This window comes from Gopherus flavomarginatus, chromosome 3 (assembly GCF_025201925.1).
Source record: "Gopherus flavomarginatus isolate rGopFla2 chromosome 3, rGopFla2.mat.asm, whole genome shotgun sequence".
Lineage (NCBI taxonomy): Eukaryota > Metazoa > Chordata > Testudines > Testudinidae > Gopherus > Gopherus flavomarginatus.
Genome location: NC_066619.1, coordinates 196,496,040 through 196,519,355, shown reverse-complemented (window position 1 = coordinate 196,519,355; position 23,316 = coordinate 196,496,040). Strand labels below are relative to the sequence as shown.

At 39.6% G+C, this 23,316-nt stretch overlaps 1 protein-coding gene across 8 annotated transcripts in view; it reads right to left on the bottom strand.

Moving 5' to 3' along the window:
* The window catches only part of GAB1 (GRB2 associated binding protein 1), a 135,305-nt gene that overhangs the window by 40,252 nt on the left and 71,737 nt on the right, over positions 1-23,316 (bottom strand). For all 8 annotated transcript variants that reach the window (XR_007773451.1, XM_050946381.1, XM_050946382.1 and 5 more), the window contains exon 2: positions 7,600-7,894. Coding sequence is in view for 7 of the 8 variants with exons in the window: in XM_050946381.1 (XP_050802338.1) it covers positions 7,600-7,894 (295 nt within the window). In the remaining variant the exon portion in view is untranslated. The remainder of the gene's footprint in view (positions 1-7,599; positions 7,895-23,316) is intronic.

Here is a 23,316-nt window from a genome sequence, read left to right as displayed (position 1 = left end):
TAAATCACATTCTGACACACAGGATGCTTCAGCTTCTCTATCCCACCCCAACACCAATTTCTCCTTCTCCTCTTGCATTAGTTTTTTAGGTCCGTTTTCAAATCAAGGACATCATCTTTAATAAATCTCTCAGTCAAAAAACCTGTATAAATATGAACTGAGTCACCCACTCACCCTTGGAGGTTTTCAGCTCCTTCACATAAACTATCAATATATGAGTCAAGACAGTAAATACAGCATCCATGAAATACAGCCTACATTTACACACTCTTCTGTGAAGAGTGTAATACAGAGATGGTCGGGAATTTTCCAGTGAGATGGTTTCAGTGAACTTCCAACAAAATACAAGCAATGTTCCACTGGAAACCTACCTGCTTTCTTGCCAGCTCACCTGGCAGGCAGCTAAGCAGCCTGCACTTCCAGGGGCCAAACCTATAGGGCAGTCTCACATAGCCTTCACCAGACTTCCAGGCTCCCTGCCATAGAGCTGGGAGCCTGAAAACCTGAAGAACCCAGGTTCAAGCTGGAGCTGTCAGGGCTTCTAGGCTCCTTGCCGTGGAACTGACAGCCTAGAAAACTTGGGAGCCACAGCAGAGCTGGGAGTTGCAGAGCTTGGATGCCCAGGATCAATTCTCTTTAGAAATATTTAAAATTAAACATTTGGATTATTTCCAAACAAATATTTTTCCAGTTTTTCCCGCCAAGGGAAATTTCTAAATTTATACTTGGTTCTGAAACAGAACTTTTTTCAGATTTTCCCAATTTCCCACATAGCAGAAGCTCTGCCTTTCAACCAGCTCTAGTGTAGGATCATAAAAGAAAATCAAATCTTTACATTCTTGACCTTTTAATGACTAATTTTGAAGAACTGTACATTTCAAAAGCTTATTTGGTTTTTTCAGTCTCATCAAGTTACATTTAGTCCTCTTTTTCCAAATAATTTAGTAGTTGTCTGTTTATTTTATGTTTTGGACAGTCCGATCTACTGTTAAACACCTATAACTTTGACGGACAGCCCCTAAGTTTATATCGTGTTATAGTGAACATTTCTGACTTTCAGTGTTTACTTTTTCTCAGATTTGGTGTTCATATTATGCAAACTCTGAATAATTTCATGCTGCATTTTTGGCTATCCATTTAAATAAAAAAGGGAAAATAGCAAAGCATTTTAGTTTAAAATTTCTCCTCTTCCTCTCAACTCAGAGAAGGCACTCTCACAAAACACAAGATAAGGTATAACTAACAATTAGTCTCCTTCCTCCCTATATCGTTTATTTAAGCTAAAAACAAATTTGAAAAACACAATACAACTGAAAAGTTGCACAGGGAAATATGGTTACATTTGGGGTTAAGGAGAAGTTTAATGGGGTTTGGCACTAAGCGTGTTTGTGTTTTGTTTTAAAGGAAGTTACAAAATGAGTGAAATGTTGAAAACTGATGACATGTTACTCAATTAAAACCTTCAACCCTAGTTTTCTGTTTGTTTGTTATAAAATCACAATTAAGAATGAGGAAAAGTGATTTACAGATTAGTCTTGGTCTCTAATAAATATTTTAATTGGTTACTTTCATTGCTATTGTCTTTAAAATGGTGTTATAGTGTAAAAAAGACTTAAGAACAGGACATAGAGGATGACTGGCTTTGCTGTATTAAGTATTATTAAAATACAATAATAATGCAACTTTAATGCCAAGAACTGAAGCACACAGTGCAAGCGTCTCTGTATAGCACAGGTTCATATTATATGAACTTATTAATTTCCTTGTCTCTACCTGCTGGATGAGAGAATTTGGATTTTTATTTATTTATTTATTTAGCTTGTTTTTACTAATCTTTTCTGAGTGGAGACAACCAAAGCAGGATGCAGTTTGTAAGATAAGGACAGAACAGACTCCTATAATGCCAAATAATCTTTTCCTACATTATTCTCTATGCACTCCTTAATACCTTCCAACATAAACAGTTACTCTTCTTTTCTAAACATTATATTGAGCAGACATCTTTACTGAGACCAGTTTCTAGAACAGTGGTTCTCAAACTTTTGTACTGGTGACCTCTTTCACATAGCAAGCCTGTGAGTGCGACCCCCTCCTTGTAAATTAAAAAACACTTTTTTGTATATTTAACACCATTACAAATGCTGGAGGCAAAGCGGGGTTTAGGGTGGAGGCTGACAGCTCATGACCCCGCACATAATAACCTCGCGACCCCCAGTTTGAGAACCCCTGTTCTAGAAGATCCTTCTTGAGATTCCTGAGCAAAGGAGAAGGGGGGTAGAGGGGGGAAAGACATTCAGGATTACTTTTCTTTCCTTTACTAAAATGGGCTTCAGCTTTCCTTTCCAAAGACAGGTTGCTTCAGTCACAGGGCAGGTTTGCCATCTACTGCTGCATCTTCCACTGGAATCCAGGTATCTAGATCCAACTGTGTTTTGGGTGTCTGAGACAGATACTTTTACTGCTGTAGCTAATGTCTCAAAGGATCCCATGACTTGACACTCAACAGTTTCTAAATCAACTTTTCTTCCATTAAAAAAAATCCTTTTATTTAAGGTGAGTTTAGTGCACGAGAGGAAATCCAATTAATAAGTTTGGAAAATGAAGTCAATCAGTAAAGATTTTAAATAATTTCTCCTAAGGAAAAGAAATCAGCTAAGTTATAGACATTCTTCCATACGTCAAATTCATATTTGCTCAGTAGGATGTGTATTTGGCAATAAAAGTTAGCCAATTAACTGATAGCCTGCATTTTGGCAGGTTAGACTAGATGACACTTGCAGTCCCTTCTAATCCTGTGGTTCTATGATAAAATTTTTCAGACTAATGCATTTCTGGGACACATTTTTAGCCCTGCAGCCTCCTCCAAAATACCTGCAATTAAGCTATGAGAAATGTTGCACTCTACTCTCTCCATCTGGCCATCACCTTGTCTCTTTCAGCATCACCCATCTGCTCTCTTCCTCTTGCCCTATACCTAGCCTTTCTGTGATTCCCATTCCATCAATGTCAATGACTTCTCATTGGCTCTCATCCCTCTCCTCTCTTCCATGGTATGGTTGTCAATTGTCTCGATGCTTCACTTTCATCCATCCTGGACTCCTTACCCCCTCTCTCTGCTATCGCCAGGTCTGCCTTGCTAGCCCTGGCGCAGCCTAACTATCTACTTCCTCTGTGCCTGCTCCTATGCTGCTGAACATCTCTGACAGAACTGCTGTGACCAAGCTGACTTCCCCCAGTACAAATTTGTTCTCTCCTCCTTCAATTCTGCCATGTTCCTAACTAAGCAACTTTACATTTCCACTTTAATTGAATCCCATGTCTGCAATCCTAGCCATCTTCTTTTACTATCTTTGACACTCTCCTCAAACCCTCTCCCACACCCTTATCTTTATCCTCAACTCTCACTCTCATCCATTCTAGACCTCCCCACTGCAACTTGAGACAATTGCTTCTTGTTCTGTCATCTGCCACCACTGAGAACAGCCTAGCTCCATCCTCTTTGGAACCCCCCTTCAGGTACCCGAAGGCTACTATCAAATCCCCCCTCACTCTTCTCTTCTGCAGACTAAATAACCTCAGTTCCCTCATCCTCTCCTCATAAGTCATGTGCCCCAGACCCCTAATCATTTTTGTTGCCTTCTACTGGACTCTCTCCAATTTGTCAACATCCCATCAGTAGTGGGGGCACCAAAACTGGATGCAGTACTCCAGGTGCAGTCTCACCAGTGCCGAATAGAAGGAAATAATCACTTCCCTTTATCTCCTAGCAATGCTCCTACTAATACAGCCCAACATGCCATTGGCCTTCTTGGCAACAAGGGCACACTGTCGACTCATATCCAGCTTCTTGTCCACTGTAATCTTCAGGTCCTTTTCTGCAGAACTGCTGCTTAGTCAGTCGGTCCCCAGCCTGTAGAGGTTCATGGGATTCTTCCTTCCTAAGTGCAGGACTCTGCACTTGTCCTTGTTGAACCTCATCAGATTTCTTTTGGCCCAATCCTCTAATTTGTCTAAGTCATTCTGGACCCTATTTCTACCCTCCAGCATATCTACCTCTCCCCTCAGTTTAGTGTCATCTGCGAACTTGTTGAGCATGCAATTCATCACATTGTTAATAAAGACGTTGAACAAAACTGGCCCCAGGACCGACCCCCTGGGGCACTCCGCTTGATACCAGCTGCCGACTAGACATCAAGCCATTGATCACTACCCATAGAGCCTGACAATCTAGCCAGCTTTCTGTCCTCCCTTATAGTCCATTCATCCAATCCATACCACTTTAACTTGCTGGCAAGAATACTGTGGGAGACCGTATCAAAAGCTTTGCTAAAGTCAAGATATAGCACATCCACTGCTTTCTCCATATCCACAGAATCACTTATCTCATTATAGAAGGCAATCAGGTTGGTCAGGCATGACTTGCCCCTGGTAGATCTATGTAGACTGTTCCTGATTACCTTCCTCTCCTCCCAGTGCTTCAAAATGGATTCCTTGAAGACCAATCAACACAAATTTTCAAAGATAATGGCCAGTGGCTCTGCAATCACATCAGCCAACTCCCTCAGCACCCTTGGATGCATTAGATATGGACCCATGGACATGTGCTTGTCCATCTTGTTTGCCAACACAAATTCTACTGTCATCTCTATGCTGATGACTCACAGATCTACCTCTCTACTACAGACCTGTCTTCTTCTGTTCAAATTATAATCACAGCTAATTTCTCTAACAACTCCTTGTGGACATACAGCAATCAACGTACAATCAAGATGGACAAAACAGAGCTCTTTCTCCTTTCTCTATAACTGGACAACACCAGTGACTCCTCTCTTTACATCGGTCCACTGGCTCCCCCATTCTCTATTGCATCACACATAAGCTGCTTGTCTTCACTTTCAAGGTCCTTCATGACCTATCCACACCTATCATTGTTTATGTGCTATTAAGATGTCAACTCCTGCCTCCAATCAGCCAAAGATGCCAGCCTCCAGTGTTCAATGGTTAAATTTTCAAGCAAACACTTTTGTTGTTTCTCCCATGCTGCCCCTTGTGTGGGAGGAGCTCCCCATAAACATCTGCAAAGCTCTCTCATTCTCCTCCTTCAAATCCCTCCCTTTGCTGTGATGCCTACAAAAATCTTGATAACAATTAAGCTACAGGACTGCTGAGACCATGCCCACCATGCTGACTAGTACTATCTCACTGTTTCCTTGTTGTCTTTTGTCTTATTGTAAGCTCTGCGAGAAAGGGACCGGTTTTGCTCTGTTTGTATAGTATCTAGCAAAATGGGGTTCTGATCCATGACTAGGGCTCTTAGGTATTAATCAACTACAAAAATAGATGATAATAATAATAACAACGTCTGAGCCTGCCTGCCACTGTGGAAGTAGATACAACTGGAAGGAACTTCAGGGCATTCCCTTCAGGCTGGTGACTGATTGTCCCCACCTAGCTGCAAGCAACCTGAAGTACCTAATCATAATGCATCTGTGAACCTTAACATTATGAAATAAATCCTATAACCTGCAGAAAATTTAAATCAAAAACAAATTTTACAAAACTGAAAGGCAACAGACGAAAGTAAAATTTCTATTTTGTACGGAATGAGTTAGTGAATCTTGAAAAAAGTTCCTTTGTGCATGAAGTAGAACTTTGATTCCTTTGAAGAAACATGATCAGCATTTCTGGAAAATATAATTTAAATGCTATGAAAAAAATAACCAAGATCTATGAGGGGTGGAGGGATATACACTATACTCTTTTTCTGTTCTTTTTCACCTATTTTCTTTCTCCTCCTTTATTCTTGCTACATTTATTTAGTTGAATAGGCTGATGAACATACTGTTAATAGTTAAAATACACGTAGTACTTTTGCTGCTGAACACATGTGTGTTGAGTGATATAGTATAAAGTTTTACCGAAAAGTAACTAAAATAAACTCTTGTGCATTACCACTTTCCATTTTCATTTTAGACAGATATTATAGAAAAAAAAGATCCTGGAAATTAGCACTTTATTGCTTTCATCTGAAGATAGGGTAGAAATAAACATTAAACTCCCATCAATTTGTTTCTGTTAATTACAAGGAATAATTATTTAAGGTTCTTAGGCAACTTGAATATCTATTTCTTGGTAACTCCAGACTCACCAGGAATCCAAAACAACTGAAAGTATATGTAAATTGTATCTTGAAAATGAAATCCCTGTAAAAGAAATTGTCCTACAATATATTGTACTGTACTGTACTGCTTCCTTAACTCTGCTCTCAGAAATCTGCACAGATTCAACAGCTTGTGACACTGATGATTCAGGAACACGAATCAATCTGCTCATTGTCCAAACAACAAAATGAAGTTATTGTATTTTTCCAAAATGAATGGTGACGACATGCATAAATCATTTCTGCTTGGAAGGCCTACGCTTGAACACCACATAGAAACACTCCTGTGCAAGACAAAGAGAAAAAAAAGAAAGAAAATACTAGCCTGCCAGCACCACAGATATTCCAGTAAAGCTACCAGATAGCATAGAAGGAGCAACACAGTGACCAACTGAGATAATCCTTCCCCTCCCACCACCAAAGCAATATTTCTCCCACCCCCAAATTAATCTTTAAAATACAAAAAGAACAACAATCACATTCTCATGATGAGGCAGCCTATTGGCAGCACAACATACCACTGGCCTGACCCAGCCCCCCTTCAAGTCAAGGGAGTTGATTTGAAGAGGAGCAGACAAAAGCAAAGCTTTCCCTCAACCCTTAATCTAGCAAGGGCTGGTAATGGAACGATTCACATAGTATCAAGTCCTTCAGCCAACCTGAGGAGTGGTGCTGTCAGACTCTGAAGGGAACTGTCTTCAGTTTTCCTTAGGCCAGAGGGAAGGTTGCTGGTGTCCCTCTGGGGAAAGGATATAAATCATGCTTATATTTGTTCCTATAGGAAAGTAGTAACATTGGTATACTTTTTATTTTCTGAAGGAAGAGGAAGGTTTGACAGTAGATAGATGTAATTTATCCTCTATTTAACATCTTAAAATAATATATACATTAGCTGGGATAACAATGTAACTAGTGCATATGATTTGAATATGTGGATGCAGAGACACGTACCTTGTAAAAATTAGATACTGAAAATGCATGTGGATGAACAGTTGCTGATTTTCCAAGCTATTTAAATTTTGGCACTTGGGCAATGCAGGCCAAGGTTACATCCATAAAACATGCAACAGCACCTTATTCCAAACTAGGAAAGCCATGTATGAAATTTGAAGTACACCTCTACCCCCATATAACGCAATCCGATATAACACGAATTCGGATGTAATGCGGTAAAGCAGCACTCCGGGGGGGGGGGGGGGGGCGACTGCGCACTCTGGCGTATCAAAGCCACTGCACTAGGTCATAAAAATAAACAAACCCTACAGATCTCATTGTCCCATTTATTTCATTTAAATAGTAAAAGAGCTACATATCTGATGCATACATCTGCATATAATACATTTCCTCTCTTTGCTATAAAAATAGCTATTGATCTTTAAATTCTTCTTTGTAAGGCGACATAACAGTGCTGTGCAGGGGGAAAAAAATGCTAAATTTACCTTCTTCTGTAGGGTTGAACCCACAGATGTCACAAATACAGCGAACCCACTTATTCATCTCCTCCTCGCTATCTGCCACCAAGTAGAAAACTCTGTCGATAGTGTTGATATCAAAAATATAACTGTTTTCGAACTCTTTTTTGTTAAATGTCAATCCCGCATCCACTTGTTGACACAAGTTTAAGTCAATAATACGAATAGGTTTTTTGGCATGGTCATTTTTGTAGTACTCCAACACATCCGGATCTCCTGTTAGACGGCCACTGCGAAGCACAAACCACCTCCTCTTCCATGCCTAAGAAGTAGGGGGCAAAAAGGGAAACATTAATATAAGAGTGATGTTATTTTAAAGACAATTACACCTATTTATCAGTGACTTCCACTACTAGAACTGCATTGTAAAAAAAAGATTGAATACAATGCAATAAATATTTCAAATTGTTTCCAAAAGATTGCACACAAAAAACCTAAACTGAGGAGAATCAGGTTGCAAGCTGGTGGCAGTGACCTTTTTAAAAATATATTTCCTTTTATGTTTAAAGACTTTGCTCAAGAGAATAAGTTTCAAAAGTAAGGTGATATTTGCCAAATGGGAAAGGACGAATCCTATTAAGGAAAACTAAAAAGGAAAAAAAAAAAAAAAAAGCTTCCAAAGAAAGTTAATACAGCCACAGGAAGGAAAAGAAACAACCTATATTTTTATGTACTTAAAAGTGTTCTCTTCATTTCATGCTGTTTTATCTTCAATAGTTACTTGCTTTCATAGCACACATAATGCTCATTCATACATGCACGTTCCTCTGAATCTTGTGAATAAAGTAGGTTAATCAAATGGTAGTATTTTAAGATAGCTACTCTTGTAGAAAGAGAGTTACTTTATTAGCTGGCAACACTTTACAGCACTGTAAGGTATTGGATTTTCTCCTTTAAAGTTAAACCATTGAATTATATATATATATATATATATATATATATATATATATATATATATTTCCTGAGTCCAGGCACTGTGACTCCTACACCAACCCTAACTACTTTATCAGTGCCTTGGGGCTACGGACATCCAGCTTAATTTAGAAGAGTGTTTCCCAAATGGTGGCCCCTGATCCACCAGTGGGTTGCAGGAAGAGTGTAGGTGGGTTGATTATCACTGCTCCCCCATGTCACTCTCCACGAGCCCTAGAAGCACTCCTCCTACCAGGGCCAGAGGGGAAGTGAGGGAAAGGGGTAGTTTGCCCCAGGCCACATATTTGAGATGTCTACCAACCAAGTGATATTGCGACTTGCACATGGAGTCACAGCACCACTCTGGTTTGCCTGGCCACCCCTCCATCGTGATAGGAAGTAGGCTGGTCCAAACCTAAGTAGTGGTGCAACCCTGTCCACCAGGTCACAATGCCCAGAGCAGGGAGCCAGGCTCAGCCTTGCAAGACAGAAGCTGCCACAGCAGGATGAGTGCAGGGCAGGCCCACTCTTGAACACCCCCATCACTGTCTCCCCACCTGGCCGGGGCTGCAGATGCGAGTAGGACTGGGACAGTGAGAGCATGGGGACTAGACGGAGCTGAGCAACAGGCTTAGGAGCTGGGCCAGGGATGCTCTCCTCATCTTGATGCAGGTGAAAACTCGGACTGTGAGGCCCCCTTGCTGGGAGGGCATCTGTACTGTTTGGCGTCTGTTTCAATTAGGCTCCCCAGACAAGGATTTTTGAGAGGCCAGTTCTCTCCCAGGACAGAAACTGGTCACTGGAGGGCTGTTTTGTGTTTTCCAGTCAAAGTGTGAGCTCAAAGAAAGTGAATGGGATGGCTCTAGCAAACTCTCCTCCATACCAAAAACTCTCTTCCCCTTGCCAAAATGATTTGGTTTAAAGATTGCATTTAGGTTTAAACAAGTATAAAAATCCGTTCATAAAAAAGTCCATTCATATTTTCTACAGAGTACACAGTGACAGGAAGACAGCCTACCACACTAACAAGAGGTGAAAAGAAAGTGTGGAGACTTGTAGTGTCCTTTACATATCCATATGCATCTGTCAATCTCTGGGATCAAAACTTTCTCAGACTGGACTTAGGGAACCAGCTGTGGAGCAGAAAACAACTCATGCTGGTTCCTGAGAAGTGTAAATGTAACCTATTACCTCAAACAAAGTGGGGGGAAACATACTGGGGTCTGGGAATCAAAACTGTGCTTCTATCTTTATAGCTCTGGCTCAGAACCAGTATAGTCAGCTTTTCAGTGGGTGCTCACAAACAACTCATTGTCAAGCGTGGATGCCTTTTTTGGTATCAAGCTGAAGCTACTATGGAAAGATAATACAGAAAATATGGGAGGGGGAAAATGCCAGACATTTAAACTGGAATTTGTGGCATATTCAGTAGCCACCACGTACTAAAAATCATCTGAGTTTTAAAAAAAAGACTTTTATACTTGCAATTCTATACAAATAATCATACTTTTTGTGCTCATTAACATATTATATATATTCAGCCTTAAAATGCAGAATTATACAATTCAAGTCAGTTCTCAAGTCACCTTTCTGATTACTGTAGCAAGTTAGTAAGCGGGATAAACAATAAAGTACAAGAATTAAAACAGACAGAAAAAAACAAACCTTAAGTAGATGCTATGTATTAAAATGTGTAAAATTCCAGAATTAATATGAATTGTGCTATATTGCTCTGAAAATATGACAAATTTTGTGCTGCTTTCTGCATCTCTATCAAACCAGAAAAACAACAGCTTAGATACTAGCGTAACAGGAGCCTTAGATATTTTCCACACAGAAAGCCTTCAAGGCTGATAATTAATTGATAATTAGTTCTGAAAAACATACTGCAAGCTGCAACTATTTCAGAAACTGGAATTATCCTCATGTCCTTATTTCTTCTGATGAGATCTTTAAAAAGCAATCTCTAAAAACCCCAACATACTAAAGATTTATGCAACACAAATTAGCTTGGTACAAATAAAATTTGCCTTGCTTGGGAGTTTCTGTATAGTTCTGTGTTAAGGGGTGAAACTTATTCATATTATCACTAATAAAAGCCCTATTCAACATTAAAGAGTGAAATATGACTTTTATTCCAATTTCATAAATTAATCATCTAAACAGAACTTGTTTTCAGCCCTTAATGCTACAAAATACCACCTATTAAGTACTTAAAACACTGAGTTTAGCCTACCACCTGCTACTATTTTTTTGAAGAATTTTTGCATACTGAATATGTGAATGTTTATTTCAGTCATATAATGAGTCACTCACTGAAACTGGCACAGATTAAACTCAAAAACAAAAGCAATTCCATAAACTACACATTAATAAGGCAGATACAAAGATTCTCTGGGTTACAGTACAAAGCACAATTTAGCAGCAGAATAAAGCCTGAAGCTAGACAAGAGAACTGACATCAGAACCCTTGCTAATCATAGTACAAAAGCTTCTCTATGTTTTGTGAAAGTGCAAAATGAGCCCACATAAATCACTCTTTGTTATCTGAAAATATCTAGGATTCTTAAAGTTTATTCTATTTTTAACATTTCAGTCTTTGTCGCCCTAGTGAAAGCTGTATACTGCCTCACTGAGCCAACAAGAATACTGACTAACCACTAATGAAGAGAGCTTCTTCAATAACTGCTTTCCCAAACTAAGTCTCTGAAAGGGGCTGTGGGGAGGTGAGAGAGCCAGCAAGAGAGAGAATAACTTTTTATATAAATGTATCCTTCTTTATTATTTTTTCCCTTTGGGTATTTTTGTTTGAAGAATGTTTATTGTATTTTACAGCTGTACAATATGTAACATGCATTGTATCCTACAAAATAACTACAAATATAAAATTGGGTTATGCCACAATGAAATTACAGAAAAAAAAACAAGCTTTGTCTCTTCAATTATTTAATGAACAATACACTGTAAACAATGTGACTTTGCTTGCATTGATAAAAGTGATCAAATGCAGCTGAACTTCTATTGGAAAACAGTTGAGAAAAATAAGCAACTCTACAGTGTAATTTGTCATAAAACTCACTTTCCCAAATCCTAACGAATACTGGTATGAGTCAGACATCAGATATTTTAGGGGGAAATGATATTCCTTCCCTAAGATTATCTAATTTATTTTTAATGCAAAATATGTTTGTTTATTTACATTGCATGTCTGGTTCCAACACACTGCCTGCAGATTAGGTATTTATCAAGTATAGATTTTTTTAAAAGTATTAAAATCATAGGAAGTACAACAAATAACAGAGTGATATAGTTCAGCAGTCTTTCTAAACTTTAAAATATAACTACAACAAAATAAAATTGTGGAGATAAAGTAGGTTTTTAAAAGTAGTCTAAGATGTGATAAGCTGCCATGTAGCTGCTAAAGACCTGGGCACACTCAGAGAGTTGTAATCAAAGAATACTGAAGTTGAGGTTTTCTTTTTTTAACCAAATGAAGGAAGAGAAGAAAGCACTATTTTTATTTTATCTGTTGCACATTTTATGTAAACTGAGTACTGCTGGTTTAAAAGCAAGCAATTCAGCCATGCCACAGTATCAGGAAAATTGGACGAAAGCATCACTTAGGGCTTCTCTACACTTACAAGGCTGCAGTGGCACAGCTGCATTGCTGTAGAGCTTCAGTGACAACGCTGCCTACGCTGATGGGCGAGATTCTCCCATCGGTGTAGGTACTACACCTCCCCGAGAGGCAACAGCTATGTTGACAAGAGGGCTTGTCCCATCAATACAGCGCTGTCTACACCAGGAGCTAGGTCAGTATAACTGCGTCCCTCGAGGGGGGATTTTCCACACCCCAAGCGATGTATTTGTAGCAATACAACTTAGAAGTTTGGATATGCAGCTTCATTTTCCTGATGCATCTCCACTGTCCCTATTTTTTAAATGTAATTTTTAAATAAAACATGCCAATGGAGGAGAAAACCTCCACAGATATCCAGGTATAAACATCTTGAACAGTAATTGTGAAAGGTGGATTGTCAAGACCTTAAATTATCTCAAAATTGTACTTTTTAGTAATAATGCTGAGTAAACACATTTATGACAAATAAGTAAAGTAAATGTGAAGTGAGGAAAATACTGGCTGCGTTACTACTTTCTTTAAAGTACTTAAGACTTGTTTTCCAGGAAGCACCATCTTTTCTAACTGAGCAAAATAAGGAAAAAACAGTCTCACTGGAAGTTTCCACTCTCCTGGCTATCATCCTGATCATCTGTTCCGAATACACACAAGGCTAAATTTCCTGTTTTCAAACTATTGTCACCATTTTCTAGTCTTGTGCTGCTAGTTCTAACTTTAGCTTTGTTAAATAAACAAAAGAAAACACTGAAAATAAAATAGAACAATACCTCCATGCATATTTACTGCAAGCAAAATGTCAGAAATTCTATTTAATCATTTGAACTAAAATAAATCAATCAATACTGAACTATTCATTAAAGCATCAAAGAAAAGGCAAAAATTAAAAGAAACTTATCACTGTGTAAGGATCTCTCTTGTTTTAACAAGCCTAAAACTACAAGTTCATCATTTTTACATGCACTTTAATTTTGCACTGCATTCCTTAAGTCCCATCTATGTTAGGAGTCTAACTGTGCTAACAGACGAGCTGGCCAAAACTCAAGATTTCCAGTTCCTGGGAAATCCTGATATTTATTAAAGTGTAGTTTACTTCTGATTTGGAAAGACACCAAAATTTTCCCACAAACCAGAAATTTCTCACACACACAGACACACAAAATAATTTTGGAAACACTGGCATATAGCGTTTCTGAAACAAAATATGATCCTCAGAATCCCACAGCTGCTGACTGAAACTAAGAAGAATCATGTCAATTTCAATCAAGTGCTTCCAGGACTCCCAAAGTCCAGGACTCCCAACTGGCCTAGGACCCCAGGGCTTCCAGACTCTCGGGCCAGTTGGCTCCCAAAGCTGGAAGCCCAAAAGCCCTGAGAACATCCTGTGCTTCCAGGCTGCTGGATCCACAGCAGGCATCCCCAGACCCAGCCAACTCTAGCAAACAGGTCTATAACTGTGTCATCTGATCCACATCCACACTCTCCTTCTCAAAAATCATGGGGTTGCATAGGACTCTGGCCCTCCTCTATCTATTTACTTACCTATATACCCCAGACCTCCAATCTCAGCACCTCCTAAACATTAATGCATATCTCCTCACACACTCTTGTGTGATAGGGAAATATTATCATCCGCATACAAATAGGGAATTGACTCAGAGAGACTAAAAGATTTACCCAAAGTCATGCAGAAAGCTTGTAGCAGAACAAAGATTCTAACCCAAATCTCCTGAATCCCAGGCCAACGCTCTAACCACCCTTTCTCTTTTTGGTCTATATAATATTTCTGGGATATCGTGCCCACTTACAACCTTCAAACTATCATGATTCTGCTAATCACCTGCAAGTTAACCTTACCACTCCTGACTTGTCCTCATCTGTTTCAATTCTACATCTTGACCTGCCTATCCAACATCATCTATTCCTGAAGGTCTTGTCAGCAAGAAATGTAATGTGGTCATAAATGAGCTTTTGGTCTGCCCTCCCTTGACCTCTCCATTACTGCTGAAGACAGCATCCTTGTCCCTATCACTCATGTTCATAGTCCCGGGGATGGGTGCCTTTTCCTTGCCCTGCCCATCTAAGTGGTTTTCAAATTTTGCAGCTCCTTCCTCCACAATGTTTTCAAAATACAGTCATTCCTTTCTGCCCACACCACTCTAGTTCCAAGTGCCCACCTCCTTCTGTCTCGTCTCCCAACACACACACCCCCCTCCTATCACACCTATTCAAAATGCAGCTGCTAATATAGTCTTGTCCTTACCACCATTCTGACCACATCACTCCCCTCCTTGAATTCCTCAACTGGCTTCCTTTTTCAACACAAGTTTAAGCTTCTTATCCCTAATTTTAAGCCCTTTTCATCTCTGCCCTCCCAACTAATTTACTTGACTATCTTGTCTCTTATGCCACCTCCTATGACTGCTGCTCTGCCAATTATGCCAGCTTTGTCTGCCCATTTGCTATCTTCTCCCACAACCGGCTCTGCATTTATTTCTATGCTTGGAAAGTCCTCCTTGAATCAACATTTAAGGCCATGAAATTTCCTTCCTTCCCATTCCTCTTCAAGATCCAACTTTGCTGTAACGCCTACAAGCAATCAGTCAGCCAATTACAGTCTGGTTGTGCATAAATTGGAAATGGCTGATTTATTTAAAAAAGTATTTCCTACCTTCATAGATCTTGCAGCTGTGGAAGAGATGCCTAACTGTGTCATCTTAGTTTAGTTACCTTCATCCTTCTACCTCCTCCTTTTAACATACTCATTGTGCTGGGCCCCAAAATAATACCCTTGGTATGTGACTGTACTCTGCATAGGACCGGTGTGTTTTGATGCTGATTGTGAACTTCAGGCACTACCACAGCACAAAGAACCAGCAACATCATGACTTACTAAGAGTACCAAGGTCAAATTCTTGAACATGCAGTAATTGGGAGAGGCAACAAGGCCTGATCACATAAAAATGGTTTAACTTAAAAAAACTGAAGTTTGCGTGTTATAGGGGCATAGTTAACTTAAAACTCCTGGATGAAATCCTGGCCCCATCTAAATCAATGGGAGTTTTGCCACTGATTTCAGTGGAGCCAGGATTTCACCACACATCTTACTTTTTACTTACTAGCATTACCGTAATCTTAGGTAGTGTTTGTAACTGGGAGATTTGAGGGACAAATCTCTCTCTGTTTCCAGTTCATTTACTTGTACATTTACAGCATCTTGTGTATGTTCAGTTTCACTACTGACCTGGATAGTCCGTCAATTTCCCTTGTTGTCGTGTGAAAGCCTCACATATACAAGGAGAAGAAAGATATTTAAAATTATATAAAAATCTGCTTGTGAGACCAAAAAAAACATCGGCAGAGGGACTTCAGAACAGGCGCAATACCTAAAACTGTTTTTACACATTTTTTTGAAACTGCTTAATATCAACTTGATGGTGCCCTTAAAAAAATCCTTCTCCAAGGCATAACAGACTATTTATTTTAGTTTCAAACAACTACTGAAACAAAAGCTATAAAATGAATGAGAGCAGTTGAGAGAATCAAGAGTACACAACATTTAATAATTAATGTATACATTAGTATATTTTAAAAAAAAATTTTAAAAAGCTTCCATGTAATCGCAGTTCATTTGACAATACTTGGTTGATAAAACAGTACCCATACTAACTTGTCAATTCTATTAACAAAATATTTCTGTAGTCTACTAGACTCTCTAAGAATAGTCAAACAAGCCACCTGATCAAGTGTTTTGCAGAATCAAATAACTACATATGATCATTTTATTGTCACCTCTCTTCCCTTCACCCAGCAACCACTCTGGTAACTGAAATTTAGTCTAAAAGCAAAACCTCTTAACAATCGTGTAACAATAACCTACACAGGAGCTCATGATCATATCACTGAAGATCTTTAGAGCAGACAACTCAATCCCTCAAGTATTAAATGTTTGTTTAGGTTTATTCAGTACAAGTTTATTTTTACTATAAGGAGAACTCAAGTGCCATACTATTGTTTGAACAACCAAACAGCAACATAGATAAGTTTCTCAGGCAATGGCCAGCCATATCAAGACAAACTATGCATTTTAGAACAGCACTATACTAAAATATACATTCTTTTGACTTAATATATCAGAACAAGACTGTATTTGCACTTTGCAGTAGTAAGTCTTAGAAAAGTATAAATGGTGTTCTAAACCATCTTATAGTACAAAATTACCAAATGTGCTGAATATTTACTTTCATGTCTAAGAAATAGCTCTTACAAAAATCTTTAACTTGTATACCAAACAAAAATGACATCCTTTCTAGACAAGAAAAATTAACCTAAGGAAAATATAAATCTTTCCTTGGAGAATGTATTTTTTAAAACCTCATTAATTTTCCATATGAATTAATAAAAGAACATCTTCTGTCAGTTTTGGGAGCAGTTTACCTCTTTGTGTTTTCAGTAAATCCAAGCAATGTCCTGGCCATTTCTGTAGTTGTGTCTACACCAAAATAAGCAGAGCTTTCTTTTTGCTGTCAGCTTTCCATCTCACTATACATACACCACCCTATCCTAATAACCTTTGACCAACAGGAAGTAGACACAATGGACTGAAAATAACAGCAATTGTAAGATTTAGAATGATTTAATAGATATGGGGTGGGTTTAAAATATGAAAAAACCCTCAGCTGGTCTCGCTTGGTTTCTAAACAATTTGCAAAAAAGCATGATATCTATAGAAGATTCTTAACTGCAGGCTATTTTGAAGATCACATGCTAACTATAGAGCACATATTTTTTCATAGAAGTCTTGATGCCACAGCTCTTCAGTGGATAAGGATTTCTGCACAGGAATAATTTGGGTATATCATCTCATTTCTGCACAGATCTGGGGCTAGAGTAACAGTAAAGGGAGTAGAAGTTTCCTACTACATGTGCAAAGTTACTCTTCAATTTGTATCGTTGCTGATAATAGGGTAATTTCTTCCGTCTTTCCAAATGAACCTGAAAGCTAGTATTCTGTGGAAGCTAGAAACCAGGAAAATCCACTCATTTATGAGTTAGGTATATGGAACATATGATCATGCCAGAGCAGATCAGAGATCCACCCAGTTTGATATGCTGTATAGGATAGTGACCCATGCAAGATGCTTCAGAGAAAGATACAAGAAACCTTGCAGTGGACAATTATGGAACAATCTGCCCATAGGAGAGGTTTCTTCCTAATCCCAGGAAGTTAAGGATTGCCTTCTGCCCTGACGCCTGAGGGTTTATCCCCTTACACATTATTTATTGTATCTGTAAATATCCTCATTAGCCACAGAAATGTCTAATCCTGGTGGGTTGTTTTTTTTCTTTTTTCAGTGTACTAAATTCTTGACCTCAGTATTTAGCGGCTATGAGTTCAAAAGATCAACTAAAGTGTTCGAAAAGTATTTCCTTTGATTAGTTTGAAATTTGTGGCCTTTCATTTTCATTGTATGTTCCCCTTTTTAGGTTCATTGATTTCAAGGCCAGAAAGGAATGGTTGTGATCATCTAGTCTGACCTCCTGCATAACACAGGCCATCTAATTCTGACAAAATAATTCCTAAAGCAGATCCTGTAGAAAAGCATGCAACTTTGTTTTAAAATTTGTCAATGAAGGAGAATCCATCACGACCCTTGGTAAATTGTTCCAATGGGTAATTATTCTCGCTGTTAAAAATGTAAGCCTTATTTCCAGTCTGAATTTGTCTAGCTTCAGGTTCCAGTCATTCAAGCTCTTTCCTTGCGAGAAAGAGTATGTCTGAATACCCAGTTTACCTTTTCTATACCAATCATTATTTCGTGCACCTTTATTAACTCCTCTCTTAGTCATCGTCTCTATAAAATAAACAATCCTAATCTTTTCATAATCTCTCTTAAAGCCTTTCCGTACCTATAATTGTCTTCATCACCCATACGAACTGCCATAATGGATCAGGCTGGAGGACCATCTAGTCCAGTACTCTGTCTTGCACAATATCCAGCTCCAGATGATTCAGAGGAACTTGCATGGACTGATGTATGATACTCTACCCTTTCCCAACTAGGTCTCCTCCTGATTTCTTGTAGTTAGAGACTGGCTTAAACCCTGAGGCATAAAGACAGGGTGAACAGAGCAGAACATGATATCCCAGGTGAGGGCATAACAATTTATATAATAGATTAGCTTCTAATACTTTCAGAATAAGAGGAACAGACAGAAGGGGTGGGGGAGGGGAAACATTTACAAACTCCCAACATCCTTGTCCTGCCACTTAGCATGACTTGGCCAGACCAAAGGATTCTGCTCCTAATTTTTACTTAACCATGCTCCTTCATTAAAAACAAGTCACTTTGGGGATGAGAACAAGCAGAAATCTCAGCCCAAAATGTGAATCTGAGAAGGTATAAGCAGGTCAAAACAAAGTAATACTCATACATAACTTTTGCAGTGTTAACTACTATATAAACACACACACATTTTATTCTATATAACTACACCCATGTTATTGACATTAGAGTTCCCATGTTTTTAGTAGTACTTTACCAAATACTTAACCACACCAGAATCAGAAAATTCAAAAAAGCTTCAGCATTAGGTTTTATAAGCAGAGACTGGATCTAACTTACTAAGGTAGTAGTTCAGGAAAGTCTGAGAATGCTAAAAAGAACTGCACAAAGGAGATACTAATATGATGTACTTCATTACAGAATTTAGAGTAACTTCTAAATATAGAAATCTTCTGTTGTGCCTGGGCAGTCTTTTGGAAACACCAGTAGAAACCACTGCTTCTTTGTCTACCACTAATGTGCCTTTTTATGTCAAATTTTAGCTGTCTTTTGAAGTACAATTATTAATTGATCACGGAGTAGGAGAATGATTTTGAGGTCTTCTTCAAACACATAACCTGAAACCACACTCTCTGCTACTTCCAATCTCCCTTTCCCCTGCCCCCACTCTGAAACAGAACCTGATGCCATAACACCAAGGAATAACACAAAAAGGATATCCTGCCTAGATATTTCATTATACAGATCAAATCATCAATCCAGAGGGTTCTTTGCTTACACATGGGATAAAAGAAGATGCTTCCAACTGATAAACCGTGAAAAGGAAACAAAGTTGGCTCCACAAGTATTTTGAAGTAGTTAACACTCACAGAATAGTCCAATATTAACGGTCAATTCATAGGGTCTGCAAAGTAATTATGCTGAAATAATGAGTCAAAGTTTTTTCAAGAACTCTGAAAAATGAGAAGGCAAAGAGTAAATATGTATCTTCCCAGAATCACTTTACCTAACCAGTACATTTTAAAAGAGATCCAGAACAAACTATGTCCTTGCCCTGCATACATAGCCCAAACAAAAGTCATGAAGTTTCATGTATCAGAGGGGTAGCCGTGTTAGTCTGGATCTGTAAAAGCAGCAAAGAGTCCTGTGGCACCTTATAGACTAACAGACGTTTTGGAGCATGAGCTTTCGTGGGTGAATACCCACTTCGTCAGATGCATATAGTGGAAATTTCCAGGGGCAGGTATATATATGCAGGCAAGCTAGAGATAATGAGGTAGTTCAATCAGGGAGGATGAGGCCCTGTTCTAGCAGTTGAGGTGTGAAAACCAAGGGAGGAGAAACTGGTTCTGTAATTGGCAAGCTATTCACAGTCTTTGTTTAATCCTGAGCTGATGGTGTCAAATTTGTAGAAGAACTGAAGCTCAGCAGTTTCTCTTTGAAGTCTGGTCCTGAAGTTTTTTTGCTGCAGGATGGCCTGACTACCAAAAGGAGGCCGCCGACAACTCTCCAATAACAAATTCTACAGGCCACTTCCCTCAGATCCCACTGAGGAATACACTAAGAAACTGCAACATCTACTCAGGACACTCACTACACTAACACCGGAACAAATCAACATGCCCTTAGAGCCCCAACCAGGGTTATTCTATCTACTACCCAAGATCCACAAACCCGGAAATCCTGGACACCCTATCATCTCGGGCATTGGCACTCTCACTGAAGGACTGTCTGGATATGTGGACTCTCTACTCAGACCCTATGCCACCAGCACTCCCAGCTATCTCCGTGACACCACTGATTTCCTGAGGAAACTACAATGCATTGGTGACCTTCCAGAAAACACCATCCTAGCCTCCATGCATGTAGAGGCTCTATACACGAACATCCCACACACAGATGTAATACAAGCTCTCAGGAACAGTATCCCTGATGATGTTACAGCACAACTGGCTGCTGAGCTCTGTGCCTTTATCCTCACACACAACTATTTCAAATTTGATGACAATATATATCTCCAGATCAGTGGCACAGCTATGGGCACCCGCATGGCCCCACAATATCCGAATATTTTTATGGCCGACCTGTAACAATGCTTCCTCAGCTCTCATCCACTCACGCCCCTTCTCTACCTACGCTACATTGATGACATCTTCATCATCTGGACCCATGGGAAGGAATCTCTGGAAAAATTCCACCACGATTTCAACAGCTTCCACCCCACCATCAACCTCAGCCTGGACCAATCTACACGGGAGGTCCACTTCCTAGACACCATGGTGCAAATAAGTGATGGTCACATTAACACCACCCTATACCGAAAACCTACTGACCACTATGCCTACCTTCGTGCCTCCAGCTTCCATCCCGGGCACATCACACGATCCATTGTCTACAGCCAAGCACTGAGGTACAACCGCATCTGCTCTAACCCCCTCAGACAGAGACCAACACCTACAAAATCTCCACCAAGCATTCCCAAAACTACAATACCCACATGAGGAAATAAGGAAACAGATCAACAGAGCCAGATGTGTACCCAGGAGCCTCCTACTGCAAGACAAACCCAAGAAAGAAACCAACAGGACTCCACTGGCCATCACATACAGTCCCCAGCTAAAACCTCTCCAACGCATCATCAGGGACCTACAACCCATCCTGGACAATGATCCCACACTTTCACAGGCCTTGGGTGGCAGGCCAGTCCTCGCCCACAGGTAACCTGCCAACCTGAAACATATCCTCACCAGTAACTGCATACCGCACCATAGTAACTCTAGCTCAGGAACTAATCCATGCAACAAACCTCGATGCCAACTCTGCCCACATATCTACACCAGCGACACCATCACAGGACCTAACCAGATCAGCCACACCATCACCAGTTCATTCACCTGCACGTCCACCAGTGTAATATACGCCATCATATGCCAGCAATGCCCCTCTGCTATGTACATCGGCCAAACTGGACAGTCGCTACAGAAAAGGATAAACGGACACAAATCAGATATTAGGAATGGCAATATACAAAAACCTGTAGGAGAACACTTCAACCTCCCTGGCCACACTATAGCAGACCTTGAGGTGGACATCCTGCAACAAAAAAACTTCAGGACCAGACTTCAAAGAGAAACTGCTGAGCTTCAGTTCATCTGCAAATTTGACACCATCAGCTTAGGATTAAACAAAGACTGTGAATGGCTTGCCAATTAGAGAACCAGTTTCTCCTCCCTTGGTTTTCATACCTCAACTGCTAGAACAGGGCCTCATTCTCCCTGATTGAACTACCTCATTATCTCTAGCTTGCCTGCATATATATACCTGCCCCAGGAAATTTCCACTACATGCATCTGATGAAGTGGGTATTCACCCACGAAAGCTCATGCTCCAAAACGTCTGTTAGTCTATAAGGTGCCACAGGACTCTTTGCAGCTTTTACATGAAGTTTCATGTCATATTCTCAACAATAAATTACTTCCCCAGAAAAACTAAAAGTTACTTTAAAACTGTTTTATTAACAAATATAATGCCTTTATTGTATGTGCCATGCAACACATCATGAGTTGCATATCTTCACATATGTCACAAAACATAAGAGTTTGCTTTTTTAGCCCTTCCTCGTTGAAGGATACATGACTAAAATTCTTAACAAAATCTTTCTTCAGAGGGTCTATTAAGTTAAAAGAATCCTGCCCTCCCTCCCTATCCTAGTGCTTTGCCAAGATTTCCATTGACACCACCAGAGAAACACTTTACGCATCTTGATACTTCACTATCACCAACATCTGGGATATCATGGATTACGGCAAACAAAACTAGTAATTTAAATTATTATAGATTATTTCAATATTAAATTCATAACAGAAACATCACTTTCAGTGCCAGGCATTTCTTCTAGATAAATGACTAGTTCAGGTAAATCCCTTCCAACCTATCAATGTACTCCAAGAAATGCCTAGAGTCTTAGGTAAAGTATTGACCTGAATCTTGGGGACAGGCTGAGGAAATCTTACCCCAAATTATGGATTATATGGTAGGAGCCCTGTAACCCCTGCACTGGAATCAATTAAATGCCTAGCACAGGAGAATGTGGGTGATGGGTGGGAAGCACTCCTTCCCTATGTTATGTTTAACAAAATTTGAGGCCTGCCACTTTCAAGTACATCCATGTATCTGTCCTCATTTCACAGCTGTGTACACATCAGTAGTGGTGCACAAACTGAGAAGAATTTTAAACATATTGGTCTAGAGAAAAATCTGTTTACATTCTGACAATGTTACCAACCACCACTGCATTAGAAACACTGCAGAGACGGAGCAGTTTACTCATTACGAGGATCATTATTGAAGAAACAGTAAGACAGAAAAACAACCCTGTCACTCCCCAATACTAGAAATCACTACTGTGCAAAAGTTTGCATCTCTGCCATCACCCACAGAGCAAACATAGAACAAGAACAGTAAAAAGGACCCACCGTTGCATTGTTGTGTGGTTGCAATCTAATCTTTACTCTTTTTGATAGTCTTGGCAGGTAAACGAAGAATTGAATGGGCACAGAGACAAAGGGCTAGTCTTTACTACCGGGGTAAGTCAATCCAAGTTACGCTACTCCAGCTACATAGCTTAGTTTGACCTGCAGGGCAGTGGCATCAAGGCATCAACAGGAGACGCTCTCCAGTCAACTTCCCTTACTATTCTCGGAGAGCTGGAGTACTGGAGTCATCCGGAGAGTGCCCTGCCGTCAGTTTAGCAGGTCTTCACTAGACCCGCTAAAACGACACCCGCTGCATCGATTGCAGCAGTGTGGATCTTCCCAGTAGTGAAGAGAAGCCCAAAAAAACCTCTCG